This window comes from Centruroides sculpturatus, unplaced genomic scaffold, assembly GCF_000671375.1.
Source record: "Centruroides sculpturatus isolate CEXI.00-Female unplaced genomic scaffold, Cexi_2.0 scaffold85, whole genome shotgun sequence".
NCBI lineage: Eukaryota > Metazoa > Arthropoda > Arachnida > Scorpiones > Buthidae > Centruroides > Centruroides sculpturatus.
Genome location: NW_019384798.1, coordinates 1,620,372 through 1,638,147, shown reverse-complemented (window position 1 = coordinate 1,638,147; position 17,776 = coordinate 1,620,372). Strand labels below are relative to the sequence as shown.

The 17,776-nt window shown below is 34.4% G+C and overlaps 3 protein-coding genes and 1 long non-coding RNA gene across 4 annotated transcripts in view; 1 reads left to right on the top strand and 3 right to left on the bottom strand.

Annotated features, from left to right (window-relative positions):
• Window positions 1-592, top strand: part of LOC111629475 (neurexin-1-like) — a 55,853-nt gene extending 55,261 nt beyond the window's left edge. The window contains exon 11 of the mRNA XM_023373390.1: window positions 548-592. Coding sequence (XP_023229158.1) covers window positions 548-592 — 45 coding nt within the window. The remainder of the gene's footprint in view (window positions 1-547) is intronic.
• A 1,284-nt stretch (window positions 593-1,876) lies between these two features.
• Window positions 1,877-3,698, bottom strand: LOC111629457 (dimethylaniline monooxygenase [N-oxide-forming] 5-like). The gene is made up of 2 exons (XM_023373369.1): window positions 3,163-3,698; window positions 1,877-2,931 (listed from the first exon to the last, which is right to left on the bottom strand). Exons 1-2 carry the CDS (start codon window positions 3,544-3,546, stop codon window positions 2,008-2,010), a joined length of 1,308 nt encoding a protein of 435 aa, XP_023229137.1. The 5' UTR covers window positions 3,547-3,698; the 3' UTR covers window positions 1,877-2,007.
• A 4,344-nt stretch (window positions 3,699-8,042) lies between these two features.
• LOC111629441 lies at window positions 8,043-9,856 on the bottom strand. The gene is made up of 3 exons (XM_023373340.1): window positions 9,816-9,856; window positions 9,090-9,330; window positions 8,043-8,549 (listed from the first exon to the last, which is right to left on the bottom strand). Exons 2-3 carry the CDS (start codon window positions 9,190-9,192, stop codon window positions 8,341-8,343), a joined length of 312 nt encoding a protein of 103 aa, XP_023229108.1. The 5' UTR covers window positions 9,193-9,330; window positions 9,816-9,856; the 3' UTR covers window positions 8,043-8,340.
• A 5,947-nt stretch (window positions 9,857-15,803) lies between these two features.
• On the bottom strand, window positions 15,804-16,760 carry LOC111629436. The gene is made up of 2 exons (XR_002757329.1): window positions 16,545-16,760; window positions 15,804-15,995 (listed from the first exon to the last, which is right to left on the bottom strand). It is a non-coding gene; the product is annotated as an uncharacterized LOC111629436 (long non-coding RNA).
• Window positions 16,761-17,776: the final 1,016 nt, after the last annotated feature.

Sequence of the window (17,776 nt, the reverse complement as noted above, 5' to 3'; positions counted from 1 at the left end):
GTATTGGCGATCGTTTTAATATGTTTAGACGGACCGCGTGGAATATTTTAAATAAAGTTGTTAATTCTTTCTTACAAGTTATTGTTAAATGAAAATGAAAAATGATCTCTTGGCCATCACACAGCAGGATGATGTAAGAATAATGGAATTTTTTATACCCAATCTGGTTTTCCTGGAATTAGAGGCTCTATTGATGAAAAGCGTATGGCTATTAAGAATCAACTGAAAAAGCGGTAGCCTATTTCAATAGAAATAAGTATTACTCTGTCATCATATAAGTTTAGTTTGTAATGAAAAAATGGTATTCAAATGATACAATTTCTCGAGAAGTCATTTCCCATATGTAAGTGAAAATTCATTCGAGTATACGAACTTATGTAAATTTGGATTATTATTAATGTTGTTCATTTCTTTACGATTTATTTAATGCTCCGAACATAATATTTCTGAAGATTCCAAATGCGTATTAGGTAAACCTCACTTTTAATCATAAACAATGAATCGAACTTAATTTTTTTCACATTAATTAACTCTGTTTATGAAAAAGTCATCTGAAGCTATTGAACCTTACAATGAAAAAAGATCATTGTAAACATTTTACACAACAAATAATTGAAATTTTCCGATAAAAATACTTTATGCCGTTTATTTTTCGAAAACTAATTCCATTTTCAGTACTTTCTACGGAAAGTAATTTTTTCATGAGGTCAGCCATATTGAATTAGCGCAAAGCTCGATAACGAACTAGCTAGCACTCCGAGCTTACCAATTTCGCTAAACATGACGTCATATAGCTCTAAAGTAAACGCCAATAAGCGTGGCACTCGGACGAAAGTATACAGGCTGAGCGTGATGTTAGTAAAATTAGCTCAGAAGTAAACGCACCCTTGAACGTCGCTTTCTCTTAACACTTCTATCAACGATGGAAATTTTAAGCTTTAATCTTGTCCCTTTCCCCCGTGGGGAGGAATTTCGAAAAATCCCTTCTTAGTGTGCGTTCTCGTGACATACCCTAACTGTGTACCAAATTTCAACTCCTAAGCGTTTGGGCTCTGCGCTTATTATTATTATTGTTAACCTATCGCGATTAGATACACTCTATCTGTCCTTCACCACTGAACACTGGTAGTTAATTGAGGATTCGTGCTTCATCAACGGGCTGATCACGTGTATTTTTCGCGTTTTTTTCGCATGCTTAACGCCTAAGTAAGGTTAGTTTCTTATAGAAAGTCCTCTCGAGAGGCATACTTGCATTTAATTCACTATATAACAGAGAATAAAATATTTATAATTATAACTCACTTTATTCCGGGTAGAAAAGTCTGGAAAATTTCCATATTTTATCACATATTTGCGAAAATGACCGATTTGAAACCTCCATTTAATTGAAATTAAATAAAACATTGTTATTTTTATTAAACAATTAAATACAGAGAAATACAATTTACGTAATTATCGAGGCAAAAATACGATATAGGATAACGTAAATCCACGAACATAAGAGGGTACAGAATACAACTCGATACTATCTCGTTATATATCCTATAATTTTTTCAGAAACTGTGCACGTGTTAACATTTACAGGACTATATTTACGCATGAATTAAATATAGGATTGCCAGATTTCACGATTTTATCTCCAAGTACTTGGCAATCCTAATTAAACAAGTTGTAACTAAGAGCCTAACGCTATGAGAATGCAGTTTAAGTCTCACGCAAGAACTTCTTATACCGTATCTCGTAGGATCACAACTCTAAATACGATCCTGCTTAGTCTTAGTCTTCTTGAAATACCATAAACATTTCGTCGATATTTTTATACATCTTAATCGTCTTATACATCATTTTGGAAGAATACATGAAGATATTTCTCTACTAAATTTATTGGATTCGTGAGACATCCTTATTGTATGCGGATTTTTCATGCTTTACTATCAAATAATATGCTCAATCCTTCAGCGAACGTTTTTACTTTATACTTATTACGAAATCGATTTTTAATATGTGCTACAAATGTGAAGACATAAAGACGGACTTCTGTGTTCCTCTAAATCTTGTATAAAACGGAGAAACAATTCGTTCTTTGTATCCCAAAATGGTTTCCCTAGCTTTATCCCAAAAATAAGGACCTTGCAATCTATACTGATAAGGCAAACTCGGACCCATCAACAAAACCCAAAACAAAATGGTATCAAAGAGAAGAAACTTCAAAAAATTCGGTTTTGCTCCTATTAAACACGCGATCTCGTCTAGATAATTAATGTAATCCACTTGAATTGTATGACGTTTAGAATTATAGTAACGTTTTCTTATCGTTTCCAAGTTCTTGTGGATGTCCTTTATCATCTCGTCCACCGTCGGAAGCGATACCTTCTTCTTAAGTACCTGTACGAACCATCTACTTTGCATCTCGAATATAGGAAAGAATCCACCAGGAGATTGTATCAGACCAATAGCTACTAAAGTTGGGTGCTTCAGTTTTGGAGGATACATGAATTTATATAGTTCCAAGTGATTATCGGTAGTATCAATTATCTCTTTATCTAGGAATGGGAATTTGATATCGTACCCAGTTGCGAATATAACATTGTCGACTTCAGTCACCTCGGATTCACCTTCAAAAACAACCCCATTTTCTTCGAAACGTTGAATATTACCCTTTATTTCCACGGTACCGCTTATTATTTTATTAGGTAGAGAATCATTAACCATGGGGTGCTGCTGTAAAAATCTATGCCTAGGTTTCAACTGATAGGTTTCGTGATCGAATCTTTGATTTACAATTCTCTCCATAAACCAACTCGATACAGTAAGAGGTACAAAATTGAACAAGATATTGAAGAACCTAGTGATGTTAGCGTCATCAATTGGAAATCCGTTATCTCCGACTCTGTGTATCACCCAACACCCTGTTCTTGTACTGAGATTTACCTGAATGAAAGTCAAAAATATTAAAATAAATTTTTATAAACGCTTATCATTACGGTAGAGTACAGATGTACTTGTACTTGTTGACGACAAACCCGATATCATCTGTTAGTCTATATATAACTAATCTATTATTCAAAGGTTACATCTAAACTTGATTATTGTTAATAGCAATTATTTAGAAAATTGTGTATAGTGGATGAAAAATTGAAAATATTCAAAAATATGACTTACTTTTCTTGCTACAGAGCTTGTTTCCACAGCAGCATCTCCTCCGGAATTTCCAACACCTACAACTACTACTCTCTTATCTTCGTAACCTTTAGAACTTTTATAACTATGAGTATGAGAGATTGTTCCTCGAAATTTCTCTTGACCGGGAAATTTAGGCATGTAGGGAAACAGGTGATGACCACTACATATCATAACTGCATCCACGATGTCCTCTATCATGTCATAAGTGCATAGGTTGACAGCCGTTAGTTTCCATCTCCCTGTTGAATCGTAGTCACTCGCAGGCTCTAGTTTATCCACTCGATGATTAAACTTCATATGTGGAATCAACTCAAAATTTTCGGCATACAACTTCAGATATCTAAACATCATAGTGTTGTGCATATAATTAGGGAATTATTTCGGGGGAGGATAATGGCTATAAGCTGTTAGCTCCTTGCTGGTGTTGATGATAGTCGATTTGGCTACCGATGCTAAACCTTCTCCATCTTCTTCCCTGTATCTCCATAATCCTCCTATATTATCGCTTCGTTCGTAGCATATCACTTCCAAACCACCCTCTTTGCACGCTTTAATGGATGGGAGGCCACTCGCCCCCGATCCTATAACTGCTACTCTCATTTCTGATATAAACTAAACTTCGACAGTTTGTCGTCACACAGTACAGGTATACCTCGACTTACGTCGTTTCGAGTTACGTCGTTCCCGATTATACGTCGTTTGTCAATCGTAACGGAAAAATATACGCAAAAGTATACGGAAAAATAAAAATCAAGTTTAAGTCATTTTATTCGACTTTACGTCCGTCCGCCACAAATATTGAAGACGTAATATCATTAGAAAAGCGTTTAAAGCACATAAAATCATATTAAAATATATACATTTACAAGTATGTACTGTATTTACAGTACAGTACATGCATTCGTAAATTTAAATTATTTTTTTCTGTACTCTATTAAAAACTAAAATTTATTTGTTTGTAAGCTTAAAATAGATTCTTATTAACCATATATTATTAAAAATGCATTAATAAATAAAATACAGAACTGGGAATAGTAATTTATGGTTTAGCCTAGTGACAAGTAGATTCCGAGACAAGTAAATTCGACTTAAGTCGTTTTCCTGGAACCAATTATCGACGTAAGGCGAGGTATACCTGTACTTATCAGTGAATTTCTTATCGATTATCTCCTTTGCTATAACACTCTTAACGGTTTAATTACAAAATATAAACAGATCACTTCTAAGAATTCAATTACGTAAATACTAGCAGATAAGCCCGGCGTTGTCCCGGTATAAATGACCTCGAAGATTCTTTGTGGGAACAGTAAGCGTCTAAATTGAAATGGCATCTGTAGAGTTATTAGAGGTATCCTAGGAATAAATAACAAGCAGTAAGAAAGTAAATAGACTTACTATATCATTCCTGATACCTAAGAGACCGAAAGTCTGTTAGAATATATAAAGTCTTCTAAAAAACGAAATACATACGCATATGCATGCAGTACAGATTATTACAGTGTATAATTGTTGCAATGAATAAAATGTTTCTATTATCTAAATAAATAAAATTACTTGTCCTGACTGACTTAGTCACCGATTCATCATCGCCCAGAGCAAACCGTTGAACCTAAAGAGGTGAAATTGGGTACACAGTTACGGTACGTCATGGAAACGCTCACTAAGAAGAGATTTTTCGAAATTCTCCAGCGGGGGAGAGAGAGAGAGCATTAAGGCTTAACCCGAAAAACGAATTTTGAAATTGATTTCATACTTATCCTTAAATTGATAACATTTCAGACATTGTTATAAATATTTTCATATATTTCGATTTTTAACCAAATGTTCGAACCGTTTTAAATTCGAATTTGTTATTGCATATTAATTCGATTATAGAACGATTGTAAACGTTGCAGAAAATTGATCAAATTGAAAACAGTTTGTTTGATTCTCGGCAATTCTCATCATTCTCAGCGGTAGGGTGTTATATAACAATTACTATGGTTGTTGAAATACTGAATATAAATGGGGTTCGCTTGCAAAACCTCAGCGGGCGAAGTCGCGGGTAACAGCTAATTTACAATATTTTTTCTTTTAATTTATGTGTGTCCTTTTTATTGTAAAAAAGTTGGTCACCTTAATAAATAGGGACGGACTACTTTCCACAGTTACTCTTACCGGGAGGCATCCTCTCTTCGTAGATCACCTACGTGTTGTTATAACCAAATTAACCAAACCACTTACTAGTAAGTGATACTGTACATCCAGGATTGTGGAGTCGCGTAAAAATCTACCGACTCCTACTCCGATCAGGGCGGACTTGTTACCGAAAGAGATCGGAAATTCTGATGTCATCACGTGACCTCAGAATAAAATATTTAATAAATAGTTCTAATAAAGATAGAGCGTAGAAACTTTTTATTGCAAAGCTAAAAGACTTCTTTAAGTAATATATAAATATGTATTCGATAATTTATACTTTACCGGCTGTTATATTTAACAGAGGAAACGTGTAGCGCTCGGTCAAAAAATGACCCCTCCGAAAATTTTACATTTTTGGACTCGGGACACTGAAATTTCGAGATATTCAATTCAATTCATTAAGCGTATAAGGCTTTCGCCTGTTACAAGAGCGATGTTTGTTGATAATACAACATATTAGTCCAGAATGATTCGTTTAGATACCTTTGAACAAAACTATTAAATACTGATTATATATCTTAAAGTTTTAACTTTGTTTTTTATAACATATATTTACAATATCACGAACATCTTTCGCCAACAAACCTTTAAGAATATTATTGTTTCACTAACTCTAATACTTCGCGCTAATTAGTTTATATCTAACTGGTTCACACTTTTGTTAACGTAAGACATTAATCACAATTTATTTTAAAAAAATGGTTCATATAGTTATATATTTTAAAAATAGTATTAATATTTGCTCTATCGAGGATCTTATACATCTCAGATTCGTTGGAACAATTGGTTATTATACTTATATCATATCTTCGACTGATCTCGTTTACTTTATCACATTCACAGAATATATGGAATTTAGATAATGATTTATTACATCTTGGGCATATGGTTCGAGAGTAATCCAGGAACTTACCATTGAAAATAATTCCATTTTTTTTTTAGTCTGAGTTGTACGAAGAATTTTTTTACATTAAATGCCAGGTTAGTGAACATATAATTATCATTCATTGGGTAGTTTAAAATTATTTTGTACCAGAATGGGTTTTTCGTTTTTGTATATCTTCGATATCTTGCACAAATTTCGAGATATGCAAAAGATTCGAGGTTTTTTTCTATACGTGTGGATATCAGACTGTGTGGGGGTATAATTTTGTTCACCGTGTTTCAAGCCTAATAATTTCTGTGGTCAGAGTGGTCGGAATCGGAATCAGAGAGTTTAACACAGAAGTTATTTATTAAGCGTCAAAGTGGTAGAACTAAATCGTGTCCCCATACAAATTCTAGCATCTTAGGCGAGGACATCACAACGGGTTTTACCGTACTATTATAAAATGGCAAAAAAAGCTTACTTTGAGGGTAGAGACGAGTTTTATTTTATTTTTTTAAATTTTGAACGCTAACAACGAGTAAAATATTCATTAAGAAATATGACACATGAACACTTATCTATTCACCTTGTCGACCTTTAATTAAGAATTAAATAGTATTAATGCCACTTTATACGCGAGCTACAGTACCACATTTCGTTTCTTAAATTTTATTTTCTGTTCTGAGATATTAATTAAAACAATATCTCAGAATCGGTAAAGAAATTAAACAAATTAGACGTCAACACACACGCGCGCGCGAATTTTCCCCTTTTATTGACTTTTTGGAGCGGTTCGGGAGGTCTCCAAACGTGTCGATTTGCAAAAAAAAAAAAAAAAAAAAACTTGGAGGGTCAAATTNAAAAAAAAAAAAAAAAAAAAAAAAAAAAAAAAAAAAAAAAAAAAAAAAAAAAAAAAAAAAAACTTGGAGGGTCAAATTTGACACGATTCGAATACTTTTTCGTTTTATATACGTAACAAGTTGGTAAGTAAGGAAGAGTCGGAGGATTTTTTGACGACTCCGACTCCAGCTAAAACACCAAAACTCCACGACTCCGACTCCACAGCCCCGTGTACATCACTAACTTACATCACGCAATCACCTTGATACTTAAAATAATGAGTGATGTAACTATCAAATACCAATCAAACAGCCAAATTCTTTCTCGAGCCTTAAGGCTAAATAATATTTTAAAATTGAGTTAAATATAATAATTACAAACAAATTAATTTAAGAAAAGATGACGTCCTACCGCCTGCCAAATTGCTTAATAATTATTTCACTTTATAGCCTTTTCTAACAATTATCGAGAGATGACCAGTTCAGAATAGTTTAAGTAGAAGTAATTGGCGATCAGGCAACGCGCTTTTTACATCCCGTGCTCCTAGTGTTAACAGAATGTAAAAAGTAAAATATCTTTACAATTCTTCAACAGAACAGTCACGGTGCTTACATTGGCTGATGGCGAATTACTTCTATTTAAACTATTCTGAACTGGTCATCTTCCGATAATTATTAGAAAGCATAGAACATGCATATTAAGGGAACAGCAGCGCAGGAGTTTACCCTAGCGGTTGAATTTCGAAAAAACTCCGAAATCGAAATCACAAATCCAGGACAGCAATTTTGAGATTTCTCAAATACTTTCGTGGAGCTCTAAATTCCTATTTAACTATCATCATCACGTATTTAACATTTAGAAGCAAGATAAGACAAAAATAACTTTTAAATTATGAATTTCCCCTCCATTATTTTGGAGAACAGAAAAATCGCAAAAACTTTGAAATTCAAAAACCAAATATTTCCTCGTGTACACTATTTTAAAAAATCCCTATTACATTTATGAATTGAACACAAATGTGTTTTTACAAACCTTCCAATTTAATTTTTCAAAAACAAAATATAAAGAATGTTACGTGACAATTTGCACTTTATCAAAAATTTTCCTTTACAACATTCACATAAGTAGGTCCATGAACAAAACAAATAATTTCAATGAAAATGCTACACAATTATTTGAAAGAACATTGTTTATAAAGCAAAAAATTTAAAGCAACAAAGATGAAACGATATCGATGCAACTAAGTTAACAACGTAGAAAACACGAAATTATCCTTCCACACCCTCAAATCTTCTTGTAAATAATCTTTTACGTTTCTGTCTTTTCGATATTGCGGCGTAACACGCTAATGTCATGACAAAATCTCGATCGTCGGTCTCTTCGTCTATCTCTTCGTCGTCAGAATCTCCCGGTTTGAACATGGCATTATATAACTCTGCCATCTCCTTTTCGTGGTCGACGGCAGCATCGTGCCTATCTGAATGAAATTAATTAGTGAACAATTAATATTTGAAGAAATTAAACTAATAAACTATACTTAAATCAGTCACAAGCGAGATTACGTTTATTAAACGAACACCAAATTTACATTACTTCGTACTCAATCACTTATCAGATTAAACTGATTAATTTTTAAAAATTTATCTTTTACTTTTACAAGTTAGCAACTTCCTGTTGAAACTAAAAGTTTGAATCCCCGCTTTTACCCCATAATTTCCGAAAATCTGCTATTAACTTTACACAAATCTTAATTTTACTGCATATTATTATACAAAGGTATTCAACAAAATATTAACTCTTAAACACTAATACGGCATAACAGATTAATAGTGGGAATTTACACCACGATTACACGTAATGAAAGCTTTAATAACCAGTGTCGTTAGAGTGACTGGGTTTGTGACGTGTAAATATGTTCTTTATGCCAATATAACGCACGAATATGATACTAAAAATTAATAATATTTATTTTTCTACTTAGAAGCGACTAAAATAAATCAATAAAATTGGTTCTTACCTCGCGGTTCGTTATAATCGAGCATACTTCCGAGGTATTGTCTGAAATATTTCGTGTACACATATTCGTAGAATTTCGTAAATAATAGTAAAGCCGTAATCATGTTGTTCGATTAAACGAAGTATAACAAATTTGACTGGGCTAAATTTCCGGATAATTCAACAATAACGCCTCACCCGGTCCTTCCAGCACCGCTTCACCAACTGACGAATCCAACTGCCAGCATTTTGCATACCACCAACTGGAACGAATAATTTAAAAAATAAAAATTAAATGTTTCGTTAAAATATATTTTTATTTTTCTAAAACTTAATTTAACCTCGGATAGATTTTACTCGATACTAGTTTGAAGAATTTTATTTAAAAATGTCCTATCGATAAGGTCGACTGATAAGTAAGTGGCAAATATATTTTAAGCTTTTGATTTTGTAAAACAAACAATATTTTCACTCATTCCAAATTAATTTACAGTCATAAATGTTACGACTGTAAATTAATTTGGAATGATTGAAATTAGTCACAATCAGTGACGCACAAAAACCGTTCAAAAGCAGTAAATCCGTGTTGAAGAAAATTGTAAACAAAACATTACTATTCTCATAAACATGTGCAACGTGTTTATGAGAATAGTAATGTTTTCTTTGTAATGTGTAACACACATATATGTGTGTGTTCTTCGCAAATACGAGCTTGCAGACCATTTAAAAAGATAGAGGAAATTCTCACCGAATCTGGATCCTCTTGACGGATGCACACGTTACTGTCCGATTGTTACTGCATTACACTGAGATCTACTATGATTACAGTAGAGCGTCGTTTATCCGAAAGAATTCCAGTCGGCAAATTTAAATTTTCGTTATGCTGTGGCGCTGCCGTCTTTGGCTATATCTTGGGCTACTCCAATATTTTTTTTGTTGATGCGTGTTTTTTAGCTGGCAGCACTGGCACTTTTGTGTGGCGTTTTTCTGAGGATCGTGTGTCGTGCCGAATCGAACATTTTTGATACTAGATTAACTTCTAAAGTATACTTTTTTTTGTTTTTATATAATTCAATATACAGTAGAGTGTCGATTTTCCGAATTAATTGGGGACTGGGGTTGTCCGGATAACTGATATTTCGAATAACTGATTTACGTACGAAAAAATAGTTTAACGTATCCGATGACGAAATTTTTCTTTGTTGCGTGTCGCTTCGCGTTGAATTTTCGTCGACGTTAAGCCTAACAAAGACTATTGTATCGTTAAAAATTATTTTTTTATTTTGTACAAACAAAATAAATATATTGAAAAATATAAAAACAATGAAAAATTATACTTCAGATGTTAATTTAGTATCAAAAACGAAAAATATTTGAGTAGCCCAAGACATAGCCAAAGATTGAAGCGCCACAGCACTGGCGAAAATTTAAATTTGCAGACTGGAATTCTTTCGGATGATTGACTTTCGGAAAATCGACGCTCTACTGTATTTATTTTGTTTGTAAAGAATAAAGAAATAATTTTTAACGATACAATAGCCACGATTATTATTTTAAAAAGTTTTTGTTAGGCTTAACATCGACGAAAATTCAATGCGAAGTGACACGCGACGGAGAAAAATTTCAACATGGGATACGTTAATATATTTTTTCGTACATAATCAGTTATCGGAAAAAATAAGTTATCCGAACAACCCCAGTCCCCAATTGATTCGGAGAAACGACGCTCTAATGTATTTACGTATTGCTTTGAATATTCTCTCATTCATATTGTTTCATTATTTACCTGTATTAAATACAAGGTGTGACAAAAGTTCGTAGACTTTTAAAAATTCATATAAAATCAACAAATTGGCGTATTACAGTAGAGTTTACGAGAACCCGGGGCGGAATGGAAAAGACGATTTACATCTGAAAGAGAGGTGAGGGGATCGGTTGGCTCGCTGTCCTACACTCGGACTGCGACAACGCGTAAGAATAGTCGGTTACCGAGATTCGCTGCGTCGTCCACCAATATAACTTCGCGTCGTGATTTTTTGATGAAATTACGAGTGTATCGACATTAAAACAATGTAAGAATATGGTAAATTTTATAATTTAACCAAATTTATATAGTTTACTTTATTAAAGATTTGTTTGTTTGTATTTTTAGAATGAAATAACGCGAAACGGGCACAATGGGATAGTACCCCGTTCTGCCCCGTATACACATATACCATACGAGCAGTATTTATATATTGATCATCTCGCAGTTCAGAATGCTTATATTGTAAAATACATTCTTATAGCTTTTCTTTTGTTGTAGATGGTCCGAACATACAAAAGAAAAACTGACTGTGTTGGCAGACAGAGTCGATGGAACGTGCTGTAAATGCGGTGATTTCTGGGGAAATGGGATATCAAAGAGCGGACCTTGTCTTTTTCTGCGCCATCGAACGCTTTAGAAAGAGATAACCCTAACATTATGATTGACAAAAAAGCAGGATAGTCCATACGATTTCTACAGTAGAACAAGAACTGGAAATTAAATCATAAAAAATGATAGTTACACCGAATAGCAAAAAAGGCTATTCGGTGTAACTATCAAAGAACTTCGACGATTGGCTTATAAATTTGCCGAAAAAAAAGTAACATTACCAATGCATTTAACAAAGATTTGGCGATAGCGGGAGAAGACTGGGCAGCAAATTTTATGAAACGCTATCCGGAACTGAGCATTAGAAGGCCCGAAACTACATCGGGAGCTCGAGCAATGGGGTTCAACAAAGTCTCCGTTTCACAGTTTTTTGGTTTTCTGACTAAAGTCATTCATGAGCACCATATAACTGCAGAGAAAATCTACAACTGTGGCGAAACGGGAATCACCGTAAATCCCAAACATTATCAAAAGTAATTGCAGCTAAAGGACAACGGCGAGTCGGCGAGTCGGAGTTTAAACTTCGGCAGAGAAAGGCGCCACAGTCACTGCCGAGATTTGTTTTTCAGCCGGTGAGTCTATATGCTACTAATGCTAATATTTCCGCGTAAGAGGAAACAAAAGGAATTTGATGTTGGTTTACCTCCTGGGGGGTGGCTGAATCTAAAAGGAGAAATGTCAAGAACTGTGCTCACCGTAGAAACCGAGTAAGAGCTAATAGCCAAGACAAAAAGTGGGCGCGAGATGTCTGATGTTGCTAGGCAGTATGGCTCGAACGGGTCTACAGTAGGTACAATCTTTGCCATGAAAGATATATCGAAAAGAGCTGCTAATGGAGTAATAAAAATCACATCTGAGAAATAAAGAACAATTTAGAGCTCATCATGGAACTCGAAACTGATCTGACGACAGATGAACTCCGAGAACTCTCAAATGAAGAATACCAAGAAACTCGGCGAAGTGTGTTTTCTTTTGAAAAAGAGGAAGACGAAAGAGGGTCAATGTCGACATCCGCTACTAAAGATGCTTTAAAGAAGTGGGAGGATGTCGGAACAACGATCATCCGAGTGGCATCCAAACCGGAATAAGGTTACCGGGGTTGGGGATGTCTACAATTACAATAGTCTACTATTAATTACTTCCGAAAAATCCCGAAGAAAAGAGAAAAGCAATCGACATTGGACGGATTCTTTAACCCCCACAAACGGAAAAAACACGACTAATAAAAATGCCGGACTGCGTATATATGTATTTTTATTATTACACATAAACGAACGTAGTAAGAAAGTATACATTATTTATTTTTGGAGTCTCCGGAACGAATTAATCAAATTCCCCGTAAAAACCTATGGTAAATCGATAATCGGTTAATTAACGAACAATTCGGATAACGAACAAAGTCTTGGAACGGATTATGTTCGTTAACCGATCACTCACTGCACCATCAAAAAGAATCGAGCACAAACTCTGGTAATTCCTAGGTTTGTCGCTATGCTTTGCTGGCGCTCGATTGGCCATTTTTTCAATTTTATATAGTAAATAGATAAAAATAGGAATTCATTATTATTATTACAAATAAAAATAAAAATATACTGAATTATACTGTAACAATATAAAATATATATACTAATTTATATTGTTAATTTAAATAATTGCTAAGGGCGCCCATAGTAGCCGTTTTTGGCATACCGTGACAGAACCCAATTTTTGAATTTTATACAGTAGATAATAGCTCTAGAACTTTTTCGCTCTCGGCATTATTTATCAATCAATCTCAAAAATGTTCACTCGAGATAAATACAATAACTATTTCGAATATTTCGTACAATTACCTGCAGAAATTAATGAGTAACGATTCGAAAACCGGTCATAAGTACACGTACTGCCATCTAGCGTGATGACGTCACTTTTTTAACTCCTCGAAGATTTTGCTAATTAACTAATTATAATTTAAAGTCAGTTTTTGAATCTCATCTCATATCTCATAGAGGAGTGTTATTGCTATTCGCTTTTCACTCCAGAAGAAACAGTAAGGAAGAGTCGGTCTTATAGAAGACGACCAATCCGAGCAAGACAGGATAGAGGTCACTAAGTAACCAAAGCCGGTCTTATAAGAGACGACCCCCGCGAGAAAGGGAGACAGAATGCCTTCCGGGAGGACTTGTCAGTTTTTGAAATATAATAGTAAACTTCTTATAGACAGAAAGTACTAATTCGTGTGTCGCCATCTAGCGAAGAGAGGGACAAATAGACAGAGAAAAATGCGTTGCAGTTTTATTTAATTAATAAAAACTCTGTAGGCTTGATTAGTGGTAAACATTCTGAGGATCGTAAAGATACTACAGTTAAAATTTCGTAACGATCGGTTCGGTAGTTTTCACGGTTAGTGGTCACAAACGAAAAATACGTTGCCTCTTTATATAGTAGTGTAGATGTAGATGTGCCTTTGGTCGAAAATTTGCGAAATTTGGCAGGAAGTTTAGATATTAGGGAATTAATGCTGTTGAATTTTTATGGTTAAAGGTCGAAGGGTGGGGAGATAGTATGAAACTCGTCTTTTGCATGAAAATTAAGCTTTTCGCCATTTGATAATTAGAAATGTATGGAAAGGTTTATTTCAATAAAATGTCATAACAAATGACGCCACACACAGTTTTAAATGTTTTTGCCGAGAAGTTATTTAATAAAGTATTGAAATAAACTGGTGAAATATAAATGTACAATACAATACTTGCACTCGTAAAATACTCTACGTTCATTAGTGTTCGCTCCTTTTACCTACCTAGTTTGTTATAATAGAGATTTCTCGAGTTTTGAACTATCCTTATTCATAAAATAGGTATAAAAAATACAATGCTAATTTTATTTTTTGCATTTAAGTACGTTTGCCTGTTAAAGAGTAACAAGGTGAAGTTACGCTTCGATTGCAAGTTTAAAATAGAGTCCAAATATCTGATTGATCAGAAAGTTCGCGCACTTTTTGGAGTATATAAACAGGTCGGGATACGTGCTATAAAAAATACCAAATCCAGTCCTCTCACTGTACTTTACCACGACCAACCAACATCGCTAACCAAAGAGCAAGTTCGCCCGCTCCTCGTTCCAAAAAAGCGGCCAATTCTATCACTGACATCAATGCCGCGTTAGGCCAGGATACTGTGGCCAGAAGAACCGCGTACGATTGGTACGAACGCTTCAAAAATGGAGATCCCTAACCCGAGACGATCACGCTCTGTCTTCTGGGATTCTACAGAAATCATCACGTTCGAGTTGCTGCCGCAAAATATAACTATCAACGCAACTTTCTACCGCGAACAGCTCGACGACTGCGGCAAAAACTGGCGGAGACCCGCCCGGAACACCATCCGCTGCGTGACAACGCGCGGACCACATACGGCTGGCAAGGAGTTCAACAATGAAGTCGACTCGGAGGATAGCCTGACCAATTTCTTCGAGTCGCAGCCGCCAGAGTTTTATGGAGATGGCATCCATTTCTTGCATAAGCGTTGGCAGGAAGGTGGTGGTCAACAGCGACGGTGATTACATCGATGATTGAAGTCAATTCTGTACATAAAATTATCTTGGCTAAATGAAATGCATCCAAAAGTGCGAGAATTTTCTGTTCAATCAGATACTTTTTCCTTATTGAAAAAAGGTATTTATAAGTGTAAACGTCTAATTTAAATATGGTACGTAGAGCACTAGTTCTATTTCCACGAAGTTTTCAATTAATACAGTAGTTGGCTATAAAAAGAAGTTGCTAAATTTTAAAATTCCAGCTGTTAATAATTAGAACTGTTGGGAATTATCTTAATGATGGCCCTTACACTTTTGGCTAGATAACTTACGAATTTCCGATGGAACAGTGCTAATTTTTTTAGCATGAGAACATTGAATTAATTGATTTACAACGCGTTAAATTAAGGCTTACGAAAGTTATAAACAATAGAGATCCTACAATCCTGTGTAAAAATATTTTCTGAAAATATCTTTTGAACGATCCACGGTATTTAAGAAGGAAAAAAACGCGTAGACCCGCATTTTTCACGTACGTTAACTTCACAATTTGTTAATTGGAAACTTCCTGTTTTACGCGATTTAATCTTTACGATTGGCCACAGTTATACGAGAAAAATCTATCTTAACAATTGGATGCTTCTAATTAGTCTGCTGCTAAGTAACCGGAACCACCCATTGTATGGGGTCAAGGTTTTCAATTTTGCTTTGTCATAACGTATGTTTCCGTTACACACATTTACGTTAATCATTGGAAAAATATGGGGGAATCTGATGTACAGTACATGCGCTAAAAGAAAACAATTTTTTTTTCATTTCTATAACATTTATTGTAGAAGACACTACATTTCGGAATTAATTCAGTGGCATATTATCAATTATTATAATATTCGGGTTGATCATTGTCATCGTCCCAGAAGAACATCTTCATCATCTGAGTTCCCAGATACTCGTCCAAATCGCTATTGAGGAACATTTCGATCGGATTTGTTTTAACTAGAAGAGAAAAATACGAAAATTAAATAGAGACAAGCCGAAAGAACAATGTACAAATATAAAATTTATAGTGAAGCCGACGTGTGTCCCATTAAAACGTTGGAAATATGCCCACGTGGAAGTAATAAATTGAATTATAAGTTTTAAAATTACGTACATACGAATTAAATTATGAGTAGTTTCTAAAATAATTTTAAAATAAAATAAAAATTATAATTTTTCTAATTTGACACGCGAAACAATGATTTTGTAACTTCGTACAATGGCGATTACTCGGCAGAAAAAAGTATTAAAACAAAGAATATTCTATAACTTAAGGTCAAATTTTACATACGTATACTGTCATGGCGGCACTTCATACTAGTTATTGATACGTGTGTTCAAGAACCATGAATCAATAACTAGTAACGTTTGGAACAAAGCGGCCACAGGAAGGAGTCAGTCTTATGTACAGTACGAACAGTCGGGACGAGCGCCATGACAGTATACGTATCTAGAATCTAACCAGAAGGGATAATAAAAAATACAAGAAATATACAAATTACCTACTTTGCAAATCTACTAACTCTCCTATGTGCTTCTCAAAAAATCTTCTATAGACGTACTTTAACATGTCATTTGCCACTGTAATGAAAGTTATCATCATTCTGCCACGATGTAATTTTCACGAGTACACCAGGAAGACAATCTTTCTTTCTTTCTTTGTTTCCTATAAATCTACCAGGAAGACAATAGACCCGCTCACCCTTTATACGAGCAACGACAGAAGTGCCATCTAGTAGTTGGCATCTGAACGACATTTGCGATAACAAAACACTTAACTAACATAATTAAAATTTAATAGTCTTAAAGAAAATAATAATAATAATTTAAGTAATGTAATTAATACGAACTTCAATTTAATTAAAGATTTAGCCAGTAGAAAGCTACACTTTGTATTAAACAGCGTAATAAATTATCGTAATTTGAATGTTTGCGAAAAGTAAACGTTTGCTTAATGTCGTACGTTTCATCTTAAGATATATTTTACTTTTGTTTTTAATGTTTAATTGTGTAAAATTAATTAATATATTGTTAAATATCGTATTGTTGATTGATTTGGTTTTGGCTATTTATCTGCCGCAACGCTACACGTGGGAGATAATGCCGCCTGGAAGGACTATCTATGGAAACCGGTCCCCATTTAGGTATTACAAACGTAAAGAAAACTTGGAAAACTCCCCGTGGCCAGCACGTTGGCCAGGCGCAAACCCGTGACCAACTGTCAATGTTAAGTAGTTTTATCCACTCGGCCACTGGTGGGCCGTTTTGTCGGTTTAAGCCAGGCATTAGCATACGGGTTACCTGATAGACCAGTTTTGCTTATTACGGCCAGCGCCGGATTTACGTAAGGGCATTTGGGGCCCCACAAAACTATGTTTAAACATTATTTTCTTTTTCTTTACTATAAACTAATTGCTAATGATACGAAATGTGACCGGTGAAAGATCATTTACTAAACTATTCATTATTAAAAATGTAACGAGTATACATTTATCTATTATATATTTCTGTAATTTATAATTTATTCAATTGTATATGCATTCGTTGGCAATAAAGTTACAGACTTCAAATACCGTCGTCCGATTACTGAAAATCTCGGCATACGACTATTTCATGTATGTAAATGATTACAGGTATAACGTGAATAAACGCCAGATTAAGCCATCCGATCGCCTTAAATTCGTTATTTACAGGACAATCGTAGCAACATTAATTCGCAAATCACCATAAATAGTCGA

Excerpts from the sequence above, each read along its gene's own strand:
- LOC111629441 (XM_023373340.1), bottom strand. The coding sequence starts at position 9,192 with ATGATTACGGCTTTACTATTATTTACGAAATTCTACGAATATGTGTAC. Across the intron at positions 8,550-9,089 it reads CGATTATAACGAACCGCGAG|ATAGGCACGATGCTGCCGTC; the intron begins GTAAGAACCAAT and ends AATTTCATTCAG.
- LOC111629457 (XM_023373369.1), bottom strand. The coding sequence starts at position 3,546 with ATGCACAACACTATGATGTTTAGATATCTGAAGTTGTATGCCGAAAAT. Across the intron at positions 2,932-3,162 it reads CAAGCTCTGTAGCAAGAAAA|GTAAATCTCAGTACAAGAAC; the intron begins GTAAGTCATATT and ends ACTTTCATTCAG.